The 14,998-nt window shown below is 36.3% G+C and overlaps 1 protein-coding gene across 2 annotated transcripts in view; it reads right to left on the bottom strand.

Annotated features, from left to right (window-relative positions):
* Window positions 1–879: 879 nt before the first annotated feature.
* The window catches only part of INPP5F (inositol polyphosphate-5-phosphatase F), a 36,870-nt gene continuing 22,751 nt past the window's right edge, over window positions 880–14,998 (bottom strand). For both annotated transcript variants that reach the window (XM_090145579.1, XM_031597385.2), the window contains exons 7-20: window positions 14,754–14,952; window positions 14,275–14,454; window positions 13,904–13,971; window positions 13,425–13,549; window positions 12,092–12,169; window positions 11,522–11,642; window positions 9,943–10,071; window positions 8,320–8,437; window positions 7,601–7,799; window positions 6,775–6,846; window positions 6,610–6,683; window positions 6,145–6,273; window positions 5,351–5,438; window positions 880–3,863 (exon numbers count right to left, since the gene is read on the bottom strand). In XM_090145579.1, coding sequence (XP_090001705.1) covers window positions 2,729–3,863; window positions 5,351–5,438; window positions 6,145–6,273; window positions 6,610–6,683; window positions 6,775–6,846; window positions 7,601–7,799; window positions 8,320–8,437; window positions 9,943–10,071; window positions 11,522–11,642; window positions 12,092–12,169; window positions 13,425–13,549; window positions 13,904–13,971; window positions 14,275–14,454; window positions 14,754–14,952 — 2,715 coding nt within the window. In that variant the 3' untranslated portion in view covers window positions 880–2,728. The remainder of the gene's footprint in view (window positions 3,864–5,350; window positions 5,439–6,144; window positions 6,274–6,609; window positions 6,684–6,774; window positions 6,847–7,600; window positions 7,800–8,319; window positions 8,438–9,942; window positions 10,072–11,521; window positions 11,643–12,091; window positions 12,170–13,424; window positions 13,550–13,903; window positions 13,972–14,274; window positions 14,455–14,753; window positions 14,953–14,998) is intronic.

The raw sequence follows: 14,998 nt of genomic DNA, 5'->3' as shown, positions 1-14,998 counted from the left end.
TTAATTCTAGATGAGACTAAATATTCAATTCTTTTGTGAACTTTACATTAAGCCTCAGCCACCTTACTTTTTGAGTGAGACAGTGTTAACAGGAAGCTGCTAGTTAATTGCATTTTCTGTTCCAAGCACAATGGTAGCTGCACAGCAGAAGCAACTTGAAATTGTTTTGTCTGCAACTTAATGGTACTCAATTATAAAAAAAAAAAAAAATACACTTGACTTCAGCCAATATTGTTTTTTCAGCTTAAAGATGTGTTTATCTAAAACCTGGCTCCACTCTGTGGAAAAATACAAAACTACAGCCTGTAAATGTTTTCTTAATGATGATTTTGTTATGGTACTGTCTCTTCAAAAAAATAAGACATCTTATAGAAAGAAGTGAGCTCCAGTGTATAGTGTCACACACCTGCTTCCTATATTTTCTGAAGCTGCTAGATAACCTTGACAACAGCAACAAGGGCTGAAATTTTAAGGGTGGGTGTATGGTATGTGCACTTAAGAGCGCTGCTCTCTCCATGGTGAAATGTATGGAGGGAGCATAAAGAAACCCTGTTTTGGCTGCATGCTTGCAATGAGATTTTTTGTAGCTTCCTTTTTCTATTTGCAAAGCATTTAAAAGACTAGCCAAGATGAGGTGAGTTACTTTCAGACATGCTCTTACCTCTGCCTTAATATCAGGCCTCCTTGAAACTGAAAGCTATTTCAAGCATTAAGAGTATGTTAATGTTTATCACACACTAATTGACAGATTCTGAAAGTGGTCAAGGCCAGGTTGGATGGTTGATGGCAACCAGCCCAGAGTAAGGGTGGAGGAAGCAGGTGAGCTTTAAGGTCCTCCCAAAGTCCCTTTGTGCTTGTATGAATGCAAGTATTCATATAGGTCAGTTTTTCTTTCCTACAAAAATAATGACAATTTCTTCCAGCTATTACAGCTGTGTGGGAATTCTCCCTCCCCCAGAAGCTATACAAGTAACACATCTTGTCTTCAACAGTTTTTTAGGAGCATCTTTATCTTCATGGATGTACATATGACTCTTTCCCTTCAGGCTGATGTCCTAGCACTGCAACTCCAGGAGAAAATGATAGAAGGTCTCTGCCAGATAAAGAGTCAAAGCAACCTCTCCCCTCCTCTGGAACTTAAAATTCCAGAGTTACATAGTAGCATATACCTTGACAACATGCCAGGAAGCATCTTTTGGTTCTATTTTTTTATTAAAATATTTCATATATTGTTTACATTAAAATACAGCAGTAGTTTAATTTTAAATAGAGCCACAAGTATAGACACTCAAAAAATCCCAAACCCACATCACTTCAGTAAAACAAATAAATAAAGTTTCAGACAATTAGGTTTAGATGAAGATTAGACAATGATCTCAAATAAACAAGTCCTAAGACACTGTACTAGCCTACCCATGACACTATTTTTAAAAACACCACGTGCAGCCTATCTACAGTACATGTACTAGAACAGAGAGGCACTGGCTCTATAACAGTAGTTAGAGTAGGTAGAGTTAGAGTAGGTAGAGTTACAAACCACAGCATAGCAACATCTGCTTTTGGATAATGTCCTACACTAGAATGGCAGTGCAAGGCATTTCTGGAAGAGAATGATCTTTTGACACATAGGTGTGCTGTTTTTTTTTTTTTCAAAACCTGGTTCCCAGCATGAGTGGAAGGTTAGCCTTATTCTGCAAGTATGCAAAGCTTGAGCTGGTAATGAATTTGGTTTTGATTAGATAAAAACAACTATGCTCTGATGTCAACATTGACTTTATGAAATACTTGCCTTCTGTTTTAGAAGTTAGTTAGGTCTTTCCATCTGGACAGTTAGAATATACTAGAAAAGTGACAGCATGGGGAGGTCACAGTGCTTGAAGTTCAGGTATCTGGCTGATCTTATGATACACTAACTCAAAATTTCAGCATGTTGCCACTATCTAGAATTTGGATAGAGGGTATAGAGCAGCTTTAATGTAGGAGAAAAAAAAAGAGCATTTGCCTCACTTCCCTTCACCTCAAATCTACAAGATAAATTTGCACTGCTGGATTGTGGATATTTCAGATTGTAGCAGGATATCATATCTTTACTGAAAGCGTCCCAGGCAGTGTGGAAAGAAAAGAACAGCAAGAAGTCTTAATTGCTGATTAACGTAATTAAATACAAAAAAAACCCACATTTCTCATTGTAGAGGCACAATTCATAGAAAATTGCATCTAAAACTTCAATGAAAACAAGTAAAAATACTAGTCCAAAAATAAATAACATGTAATCTACTATTAAGAAGTTATTTTGCTGGTGCAGTGCAAGGTAAGTAAGGTCACAGAAGTGCAGTATAATAACCATTTTAGTGTAAATATTCTCTACATAAGTCAGAAGAGCTACAAAATTAATCCCAAAAAAACCTGTGCAACAGATTTAAGATAAACAGCATGCTTACTAAGTCCCAGTGTCTAAACTACCTGTTCAAACATGATTTACCCTTCTTTTGTCTCAGCTGCCTAAGGGAATTCTGAAGCCAGAACCAAATTCATTTGCATCTCTTGCACTTACTGTAAACAAGTAATCCATATTTTTGATCCCATTATTCATTAGCAGTTAATGCTACAGTGAACTCCAATATAGGGTTCTTGGGTTTTTGTTAGTCTTTTTTAGAGGTTGGTTTTTTTTTTTTTTTTTTTAAGTATTGGTATATTAAAAGCCACAACAAGAACACTCCATTAACAACTAAATTTGAATTATTCGTGTCTGGCATTGTGTAAACATTTCTTTCAGTTCTTTTTGTTTGATTTCATTTAGAGCTTCTGATTCTGCAGGGCTCTTTTGGACCTTTGCCACAGCATAATTAATTCCTTGAGTCAATCCTGCTTGTGTGATGTTAGCAACCTGGACCATGGAACTGCGAATTTTAGCAAAAGGAGATACAGCTCTGCTGCTGCTACTGTCAGCTGGAGAAGGAGTTGTGTGGAGTCCTGTCTCAGGGATACCAGAAGCAGATCCTGGGCTTCTGTGAGATTTAGTAAAGTCAGTCCCATCAACTGCTAAGAGCTGAGGATTTGGCTCAGAAGATTGTACATCCAGCTTGGATGGCCTGGAAGGAATGCCTGTGATTGTTTCAGTCTTGTTTTCTGCTTTCTTACATATATTATTGCTGGTTTCATTTATTACGTGATGTGGCTCTTGAGAGCAAGTCTCTGCCTCCAAAGCATCTGACATCTTATTTTGAGCATCCTGTACAAATCTCTGGCAGTACACATCAATAGGTTTAGCAAATTCCATCTCTGCATTGTCAGCAGAAGGTACAGGTACATCTTCACAGTCAGACTGGTTAGCTTGAGTGACATGAATCTCAGATGGAACATGAATGCTGATGTTCATATCAGTGCTGCTTACAGACTGGGACCGACTGCCCAGCCGTGGAGCTGAGGCAATGATACCACAACTAGGCAGCACATAATCTATCTGCCCTATGTTCTCTAGAGAGTCAGTTAACTGGTTGTCCTCATCAGATTTAGAATTTGTCAGAAAATCATCTGAGTGGAAAGAATCATTATCTGACATTTCTGTATCAGATTCAGCATGGACTTTAGTATCTACTGCTGGATTCTCTAAAGTTTCAAGGCTACTGTCTGATTTCCAAAGATTAACTTTCAAATTCGGTTTTAAAAAATTAACTTTCACTTCAGGTTTGGCGAAGCTGCCTAACTTCCGAAGATTGCTGATGTTTACGTTGGATTTGGTTTGTTTCACTTTTTGATTGAGAGATGAAAACTTGCTGAGTAAGTAATTCTTGCCTTGTGCCAGGGACCCTCTGTTCTGAGAGCGAATGCCAATGATGTCTTCGTGAGGTTTGCTGCTCTTCCTGGAAGAAAAACCAGTCTCTAGTGTCCAACTAAGAGAATTTCATCTATAAACACCAAGTATTCACCATTTTCCAGTCAATTTCCATAGAGATTGACACTTTAGAAAATGCATTCTTTTCCATACATAAACTGTACCCATACACGCTCGTCAAATTAAAAACAACAAAAACAAAGGTGTGACAGAACAGCATCCAAACAAGGAAACTGATTTGATGTCTGTGTATCCTTACATTTCCTACTCTGTTTATGATCAATCTATGTTGAGATTTAGTATTTAGTATTTAGGGCCTGTAAGCAAAATTTTCTTGCTTCTTTTTCCAGCTGAGCAGAAATTGAAATGATAGCCCAGTAATCAGATGCATAAGAAAGTTACTGAGATGCATGCTCTGATTGTTGTGCAGCACAACACAAAACTGTCAAGCAAAAAACATTTTCTAGCTCATGTAGTTCGAACTGGAATGAACTAGAATGTAGAATGTGTTAAATATCAATTAGCCATCCTCTTATTTCTACTCCACTGTTCTTTTTAAATGATTTCTAACACCTCACCAATATTTGGAGATACTAATTACTTTTAAGTTCATTATATCTCATTAGACAAATTATCTGAAAGTAGTACTTTAGAACTATTCTCTCAGTGAGATTGGAAAAATGAAAACTTACGTGCCATTCTGATTAATACACAGGTGTTCATTAGTTCAGATTCCAGCCACCTCAGAAAACAAGCTATTAACTCAGGCACAAAAGTCTATATTTCTTGGGAAGTAAAGTACATTCTTCATTTTTGTTTTTAAAACTTCATACCACAGTTCTTGCATTTATCTGTTTCTAGACCATACATTTAAGAAGCTTTATTTCTTGTAAGAACAAAAATAAAGCCTTGGACACTTCACATTTACTCAGACTAAGTATTTGCATCACTACATTCTGGTGTACAAGACATTAGCAATTTTTTTCTTTTCCATTTCTGGTTTATAAAGAAATATCAATTCTAAAAACACCAACTCTGCACTGAGAAACTCTGTCCAATAATCTAAGACATTCTTAAGAGCTAGATCTTCTCATCTTCTATCAACGTTCTTCACACAAGACCCAAAATACTACCTGGGTTTGTTTAACATTTCAGATGAATTAATCTAAAAAGTTTTATTTCCCCTAACTGCAGAACTAGTAAAACAGACATCAAAATTCAGCTAGAAATTAAAATTCAGACTAATAATGAAGTATCCAATTTGCAGTATGTTACTTACATTTGATAGCAAATATTCTATGTAGTCATAAATGTACAAAATAGTATTCTTGTTTGTACTTTTAAGAAAGCATCTGTAGATAGCGACCACTGAAAGCACCATAACAAATTAATATCTAGCACAATTGCTAGAAGCAGGATTGTTTCTTTTTGGTATTACACATTTTACTTTTGTAATCTTAGCCCCTGAGAAGACAGCAAAACTGGGACAAAGATTTGCATGATTAAAGCACTCACCTCTCCAGCTTTTTCTCAATAATAGGCACATCTAATCCCATTGCTTGTTTTGTGATTCGCAGCATTTCTGCAATGCACTGAAGAGTGTCTGAAATCCAATTAGCAGCTTGTCAGATTTTAAAACTTGACATCTCCAGATCCCAAGATTTAAAATTAGACTTTTTTTTGGTAACTTAATTAAGGTTGGGTTTCCCCCCCCCCCATTCCTTAGTGTAGTTACACTCAAGTTGCAACTGAGCTTAGAAATAAGTTTAAGGAAACAATAGACGCTCTTAAGCACTAGATACTGGGCATTGGGTGTAAATGAATCACTGCCATGACACATTTGCAGAAGGAACACATACAATTACACTTAGTCTAAATCCTTCTTGACTAAATTCAGTGCTCCAGGTAAAGAGTGATGGTTTTCCCTATTAGCATTTCTTTTATTTAGTTAAACAAGAAGCAAGAACGTTTCTAGACGCTGCTTTCACACCAATTTCTTATGCTCATTAGGAGCCAATATGAAGCCTGTTTTATCCTCATGTCTACATCTTCATTACTCCAAAATTGCATGCCTTCATTCTAAATGGAAGTATTGCTTTAAAACCATATCTGAAGCTTATTTTTCTCTGTTAAACAGTTCAGTGTACACAGGACATACAGCTTTCTTCCCCTTCCTCCAGTAGAAGAGTTAGTTATATTAAAATAACTTATGGTGGATAACTTTTAACAGCTATGGAAAAGGTTTTCTTAAGGAAAGCTGGTATAATTAGTACACTTTCACATATAAAGCTTTTACACAAGAAACAAACCTTTTCCATCTTCATCTGGGTTGCGTACCACAGCTCGAAGGGTGTGAAAATATCCACTTGTGTCCTTGTACTTGTAGTGTAGCCTCATGCATGAGAACTTGGGTTTGCCGAAGAGAGTAGGCTCAGGCCCTGAGAAAAAACAAAGTTAGAAATATCCTTGAATGGAATAATGAAAAAGATGTTGTGGAGACTCTACCTAAACAAGAAAACAGCTTCACTTTTTCTTTAAATAGTATAGGCATTTTAAATGAAAGGTTTTCCACAATAACTAAGTTATCAATTACTTTCAAAGAGCAATGGGACTTCACGCACATTGTTATAATCCTGCCAGTTTATTATAGACCATCCTCTCAGATAGCAGAAAAATTCTGCATCCATATATTCACTGAACAGCAGGAGGTGTTTATATATAGGGCGAGCTGTTGTTAAGAGCATTCAAGAAACACATGCATTATGTATTCTTACCTATTTCTATTTTTTCCAGTGCTTCAAGGCTTAGCCTTTGGTACTGATTCACCTTGTCAATTTCATCATCGTAACTAGAAAAAGAATCAAGAGTTTAAAACTTACTAATCTGAAACAAAGCTAGTAAAAGTAAACTACACAAAGTAAGAGAAGCTGGTAACTTACTAGGCCACGTAGTAGGCAGAATTAGAAAGCAACAGCAGAACATCCACATCTTTATGAGTGGCATCAATGAGACTGACAGAGGAGAAAAAGAGAAATAAATAGTTTTCCTTTCACAACTGTAATGAATCCACAGCATATTTCAGGGACCTTCTTTTACAATGACCCCTCGTACTTGGAAGTATAGACTAGCTCAAATAGGTCAGTAATCAACTCTCACAAGCGCCTAAGATGCTAACAGATTAAGAGAAAAAGAGAAAAAGGCAATCCAAGTGATGAGTCTATGCACATCTTTGCTATTTTAGATGTTAAAGTCTAGCCTGCAGAAGATCTAACCATTGTTTATCTATTATACATTAGTATACTCTGAGTTTGATAAGGAGACATCAATGAAATTAGAATTTATGCTCACTATTATCATGAAGAGCCACCTAGGATTTCCTACTACTCATCTATTACACAAGAATTTAACATGATCCAGTATGGCTTTGAAGTCAAGTTATTCTTCCTCTACAAAGCAATAAGGAAATACAGACCAAACAGCCCCTTCTGGAACTCAGGAGTGTTAAAAGTCCTGCCTACCACATTTTCCACATATAGCCAGATGATTTTTCAAAAAACTCAAGCACCCACCATTTTTATGGCATCTGAGATAAAACCCAACATTTGTAAGACCTTTACTCTTACAACTACTCAACTGTAGTTCACAGCATAACATCTGTATTTGTTTAACATACCAGTTATCAAAGTTATATAACTTGTCAGAAGTAATCAACAGAAGATGTGATAGCAGCTGGTCAGTTACGATTGGTCAGTTTATTCAACAAACCTTGGGTCACAATCAATAAGTGCCCATCCTCCATGGAATTTTTCATCATCTGGTAAAAGCAGTTTCATGTAGCTCTGCAAGAGCTGACTAATCAATTCCTGATGGCTTCTCAGATTCTCTTTGTGCAGGGCTTCATGCTCCTTCTCTTTTGTAAATATGGAGTAGAGATCCTCTGTTACAGGGATACCCTGCATCAAGTCTAGATTTAAAAACACAATATATCAATAAGAAGCTGCCAACAGTTCAGCAATATACAACAGTAGTCTGTGAATTGCTTTGTCGATTCCTCAAGTGGTTCATAAAATAGTGAGCTGTAACCTTTTTTGCTGACAGAAGACAAAATTATACCTACAGAGTTCTCAATTCAGGCAACATTCTGTTCAGAAAGATTAATTAACTATTTTTCAAGTACCTACAATTATGAAAGCTTTCCTACATAAATTTGAACTTTCCTTTGTCTAAGAGATGTCATAAGAGAATTAATACTAAAATTAAGTTAGGAACAAATTCTATAGTGATTTATCCTACATATGATTCCACTGAGTTGAGTTTAATGTCCAAATGCTTGTTTCATTTGGTATACACTGCACAAAAATGAATGTTATATATTTACATACACACACCAGGGGCACATAGAAAAAGCAGTCAAAGATGAAGCCAAGAGGATTCTGAGCAGAGTTAAATACAATAATCTAGCTTAACTGAATTTTCATCCTTACCTATGACTGCTTGCCTATAAGCATCCCTGAAACGATTCAGGTAATATCTGTTTGCAGAATTTACTCCATCCTTCATTACTCCTGCCAGCTTTCTTTCACCAGTCCTTGTGAAGTCACCCTGTTACAAGAACATGCAAGTCATGCACACACACAGCTTAGAAGCAGCAGACTTAGCTCAAAAGCTCTGGCATCCTGATACTCCAGACTGAAGAAACAACAGCTCAGCAGTAATGTTCAAATAACTATTTCCATAGACAAGTTGAAAATAAATGTTCTTAGAAAAGCAAAGTATTTCTTATGGCATCATTTGACTCTTCAGAGAATCTTACACTTTTGACAGAAATATAATTGTGTATAATCATAATGAAAAGCTGATCAGATATATGACACCTAACATTCAAGCCAAATGTTCAATAGCTCAGTTTGGGATGCTCAGACACCTCAAAAAAAAAATTGTTGTCCTTTATCAAACAAACAAACATTATTGAAACAACGGAGCTCACTGAGAATGGTTTGCATCTTTTTTTGCCTCTGCTACTAAAGCAAGCTCAGTTCAACATACTGAAGGAAAACAGTACATATCCACACTGCCTCAGAAACAAATTTCTATGCCTTCTTATGCCTTCTGTGAACTAGAAGGTGCATAAGAAGCAATTTTAGTAGTCACACTTCATTAGAGGATTCTGATTATTTTCAGAGAATTTGAGAACTGGTACAGAGTAGTTCTAAAAATCCTGATAAGTACTATTATGAACATCAAGTATATTTCACCTTTAAGTTGAAAGAAATCTCACAATCAAAATGTTAACCCCAGTAGTGAGTAGAGATATCCAACAAGATGATGATCTCAAGCAGAAGAGCTAAAAATTTATGCCTGTAAATCAAGTTCTATTCAGTTAAAGCCAAATACTAGTTAATAAGACAAGAGTGTTGTGCAGTTTTTGATTGCATTAAAAAGACCAGTGTAACAAATAAATCAAAGTTTAGTAGAGAGATTTAAAAACAGATCTAAGTGTAAAGCATTCCTCCTGCATAGATTTTCTCCAGTACCAGATAGCAGGAATTGTTCCAATGGAACAGACAGGAAGTAGCTTCAATTCTACGTCTATGATTTTTCAAAGACTACTAAAAGCACAAGGAGTGGACAGGAAGGGACTTCATGCCTGATTCTTATCTTGTTAGATTGTACTACAACTAATTAAGTAAACTTATGGAATAATAACTAAATTATTATCATCCTACTATCTACATAGCCTGATATTAAGTCCCTCAGGGTACTTTTGAAGTACCTCAGCTGTGCTTAAAAGTACTCTAACTCTGCTTACATAGAAATAATGCATGTTATAAATCTTAAAACTCTTAGCTCACCTAAAAGCAATGCATCTAGACACAAAACTAACAGAATAAAGTTATCTAGAGCCAGCAGTTCCACAAGACACCTGCACACTCAGGTCTTCCTCAGTTTTAGTACAAAATGTTCTTCTGTTAAAAGGCCACAATCTCCACCAGGAAAACAGAGTAGGTGGATAATTCTTCTTCCATAAGACAGCTTTTCCATTGGAGGTAAAAACTACAATGTAGCACACTGCTCCATAACAAAACAGAGAACACTTGACCCTTTACCTTCAAGGCTGCTGTGCCAGCGTACTGCCGGCTTATGGCATCTCCGTTGTTTGCCCATATTATCTGGTAGATTCTATTGCATTTCACCGGCAAAGGTTGTTCTGGAGGCATCACACCCAGTTTTTTGAGCTGGAATTTGACATACTTGTTAATATAAATCCTTCTTATGAAAAATATCAAGAGAACATGACCTGTTATCCATGTTAAAATTCTAAAAGGTTAAACAAGCTAATTACTTTTATTGCTAAGGTGCTCGTGAAGTCAAAGGTTTGAAAATAGAGTGGAATCTCTAGTTGCAAGAAAAGAAGCATGCCATGAAGACTTTTCTTGTAGACACTAAAGCCAGTATAGTCACTTCATCTTCAGACTCACTCCTTCCCCAGAAGAAAACTTTAATAGGAACTTGATATGTTGTGTTTACAATAAAGGCTTGTGTGCTCTTCAGAACACCCAGTACTTTCAGGTTTTCCCAGATAAGTCTCAGGTATAATAACAACTGAAGTCTCTTTCTCCACATACTAAATTGGTAATGCTGTAGAGTTTACCATTCTGAAATTAATACTGTTATATGTAACTGCAGGAGACACTAAGAGTTAGTCCTACTGTAGTGATACCTGGACAATCCTCAATTTGCAACCCAGCATTAAAAATGCTCAAGTATGTTTGCAACATAGGTTAAAATTGATACAAGGCTATTCATTTACTTTGCAAACCCTATTAAGATCCCAACTGACATAAAGCTAATCCTACTGTTCCTAGAAGACGCAAAGGAAAGATGCATGTAATTGTAAATATTCCACTTCATGTCAATCAACTCCCAATGTTTTCTCAGTTACGAATTGATTCTGAAGTGCTCTGGCTATAATTTGAGAAGGACAGAGCACATTACAATAATTATTAAAAAAGGCCTCTCCATGTTCCGTGAAATCATCTATTTAGAAAGATGGCTTTTGAATTTACATTGGTAATGGGAATAGAAACCTGTTTATTATCTGCAAACAAACAGCAACTGCCAGATAAAAGGGTTAGAGCAATTCAATCTTTGTCTTTATGGAAGGCCCACCTTATTTTCTATCCCTTGCTTTAAGTACAGACAGATTTCTTCATTTTAGGAGCTTCAGTTATTCCCCCAACCAATGCTACATTTACAAGTACTATTACACACTGGAGAGGGCAGATGATCAAACTGTTTTGGACACCAACATTATGTTATTGCACATTTTAAACTGAAATGACTAAATCCAAACAAAAGAATGATCAAGATGTGGACAGTCCCTTCCTCTCTGAAGAGAAAGACTAGGCATCACTGTTTTAAAATGATTTTGAGTTATGTTAGCAGCTTCATGGCTCTCCAAGCAGTTTGCAAAGACCCTTTCCAGCAGATGTTAATTTAGCATTATTCAGTAACAAAAACTTCACTGAGCTGCAGGGGTTGGAAGGGACCTCAAGAAATCAAGTCCATCCCCCCTGCTAAAGCAAGTACCATGGAATAGGTCACACAGGTAGGTGTGTTTCCCTGTGAAAAATAGCAAAACTTTGAGGAACTCAATACTTAAAAAATGACATTGGTTATACATGCCTGCTGTTCCATGACCACTCTTGCAATAGCTGCCTGCACTACATTGGTACGATCCAGACAGTCCATGCAGTTAACTCGAAAAATTCCTTCCTGTTTACAAATCACACCAGCTTGATCAACCCTTTCAAGATAAAAAAAAAAATTGAGTGAAAGAATTGTAGTTTATCAGCCCCTGCAGCCACAGAAAGTTTTACTATAGTTTGATTTCACTCATCATCACACCATGTGATGCTTAACTACCATTCTTCTCAGTTATTCAAGAACACATTGTTTTTAACAGTAGAGCTGTAGCTCTAGATTTTATGGGTTGAGTATAGAGCATTTCCCATAAAAGAAAGAAACCTTAAAAATGTTAAAGTCAGTAAATCTCAAGGAGAAAACAGAACCTGAGAATTTTTGCTGCTAGGTGTATAGAAAAGTAATGCTTCTGAACACTGAAGCACTGAAACACAGTGATGCACAAATTTGGCACCACAAAATATATAGTTACAAAAAATTCAAGGCCTCTGAATAGGCACTTTTTTCCTCTGAAACTACTTAACACAAACCTGTAAACTATTAAGTACCTACCAGCACCACTTCATGTCAAGAATAATGTCATGAATGGCATCAGTCAGTGTTTGAACATTTTCAAACTTCATTCCTCGGCTAAAATAGAGAATTTCATAGCAGTTAGTTTGAACTGAAGTAGTGATTTTCTTTGGCATTGCAAGTAATAGAAAATAAATGATGTTAAGGATTTAGCTAAGTGGGAGAGGTAGGCAATCTGACAAACTTTAAAAGCAATCAAAATTCAGAACACTTTGAACAGTTCAATAACACAACTTAAGGCAAGACATTTAGATATTTAAGTTCCACACAATCAGCATTCAGGAATGCTGATTCTGTAAGGAAAAAAATCAAGTGTGCAGCTATTCAGGCATGTGTCCCGTTCTGTAATATTTATGGTAGAGTCAACAAAAAAGGATTTCAAGTTGGGATAGCCTGCCCTGCTTTTCCAGCCATCCTATAGTAGTAACACCTGCAGACACACCCTCTGACAACCTCTGCCAAGAATTGTGTACTGTACCCTATTCACTTATGCCATGTGAAAAACAGTACTCAATACTACAGTTCTTGGAAGAAAAGCAAGCAAACAGAAATGAAAGCTCATTGCTAAGTATCAGTTCAGGATGTTCTACAGAGAAAGATGTGACCTTAAGGACCTTAAATACTTCCCCTTTTCTCCACTTTCAGATAACATCCTGTAGTGACAGCTAGGTCAATAATAATTTTCCAGGCCCGATCCATCCTTTATATTAAGTTCGGAAGAAAAGAGTAAAGTTGAAGATAATATATTTGTCCACAACTGCAGCCTGCTTGAGGAAAGCAGGGAAAGTATGTGATCTGTCACAAAAGCACATGCTTGGGCAGGCCACACAGCACTAGATCATGCCAACATCAGAGCAGAGTCATGAAAACAGCAGCTATTTATACTGCATTAAAGTAAAATCTTATGTATTTTATTAAAAAACTTCATTAGAATTCTCTAAATATGTGATGGGTTCTTTTGGAAGAAAAACACCTTGTAGCAATACATTACATGCAGAATGCTCAATTGTTAGAAAAGCAGGTCAGCCACCAATTCACACTCATAGCATGTAAAGAAACCTTTGCTTAATAAAGCAAAACAACTTCAAGTTTCACATAATAACAGTGGATATTTAACAAAGATCAATGACAAATCTACAAAAAGCAGTGCTTGTTAATCCCAACTTGAACTTTTTATATTGCATTACAAAAGATATTCTTCCTATTCAAAAGGAAGTGTTTCATGCAGAAGACAGAAATAATGGCTTTTCTCCTCCCTTTTGCTCTTTGTTAAATGAAAAATGCAAGGCAATCTTTTAAATGTGTTTCTTACCAGTGCTCATGGAAGTCAAATGAAACATAGGTCAAATTTGCATTATTGTACAGAAGAACTTGTTTAAGGTAAGCATCTCCAATAATCTTCTCTCTGCCTGTCTGATCCACCAGATTAATAATGACCTGTTCAGAAATGTAGATTTAACACTTGTTACCCTCTGCAATGTGACTCATGTAATGTAGTAAGTAGTACAAGAGTCAAGAAAGATTTGTAGGTCACCTTGTATAAGTTATTGTCTTTGATAAGTTGTACTTGAGATCAAATAAGTTCTAGATGTTAGCTGAACGTTAGCACAAGAGCTATGAAATGCTAAGGACAGGTATACAAAAGCAGGCTTAAACATCTTCGCAAGTTACTACACTTCTCAGGTAACTCTAAACTGAGATAAGATTCTGTTTATGTAGCATCATTCCAATAATCAGAAAAAGCATGCAAAAAATTATTGTGAGCTGATTATTTCAGCATGTAATACCCACCTGCTTTTTGTAATTTTTCAACTGTTCTTCAAAATGTGCACGAAAACAGGACACTGTTTCATTTTCACCTACAAGGCAGAGCAGTGTTAGACAAAAACAGTCTGTTCAGCAGTAAGTTCTCTTTGAAGTATTAATTCATACTCAAGTCAATACTCAAAAGATAGCCTTGCTTAAAAACAGCACAATACATTCTACAGAATTACTTTTACGGTCTGTCATGAGTTCTATTAGCTCCAACATTGTTGTTCTACTACTACATTTTATTTGAAAAAAAAAATCATTCTTCAAGTTTGCTTTCTTTTGCCTTTGAGTTAAGAGCAGGGTGGTGTGGAAGAAATTCTGATCTTGAATTATTCCACTTAAAAACTCACTCTTGTCCAGACGGGGCCGTGGGTTATATCTATATCCAACTTGGCTCCAGAAAACAGGCACAGAGCCTCTTGTTTGTACAAACGAAAGAGTATGGTTATGAACATGAATCAGTTGCTCTGTCTCAACATAATTTGCCACATTTCCATTTTTATCAACACCTCGCCGCTTATACCGCATTCCTAGGAAGAACAAGAATAATGATCAATTCACATTTTAAGTATTAAAATGGCTAAATCCTACATTACTGCTTTTTTTTTTTTCTCCTTCCCATGCTAACTCTATAAATAAAAATAAAGGAACTCCAGTCAAAGCCAACGATCAATGGTAAGAGTTTCTCTTGTAAGTTTCAAATTTAAGCGTTCTTTATCAAGATGGAAATTCTCAAAACTATCACTCCCAAGGATACATTTGATGCACAAATGAAGCTTAGTTTCGGTAACTGCTCTCCTATAAGTAGAGAGAGAGTAAATTTCTTTACCAGCTCTGTGCCGACTCCGTCGTGAAATAAGCACCACGAGGAACGTTGGATGAACATCATCTACACAAGTTGATTCCTGAGGTGGCGTTTCAGGACTGCTCTTCTCATCATCAGAAGATTCACTATAGTTGACTACAAGTTCTTCAATTTCCACAAATCCTTGTATGATGGGCATAATCCAGAAGTCCACTTCAGTATTCTGAAGGTTGCAAAAAAAAAAAAAATCACATTACATTCCTCTTGGT

The sequence above is a fragment of the Phasianus colchicus genome, chromosome 8 (assembly GCF_987193195.1).
Source record: "Phasianus colchicus chromosome 8, bPhaCol1.hap1.1, whole genome shotgun sequence".
NCBI lineage: Eukaryota > Metazoa > Chordata > Aves > Galliformes > Phasianidae > Phasianus > Phasianus colchicus.
This window is presented reverse-complemented; position numbering and strand designations above follow the sequence as displayed.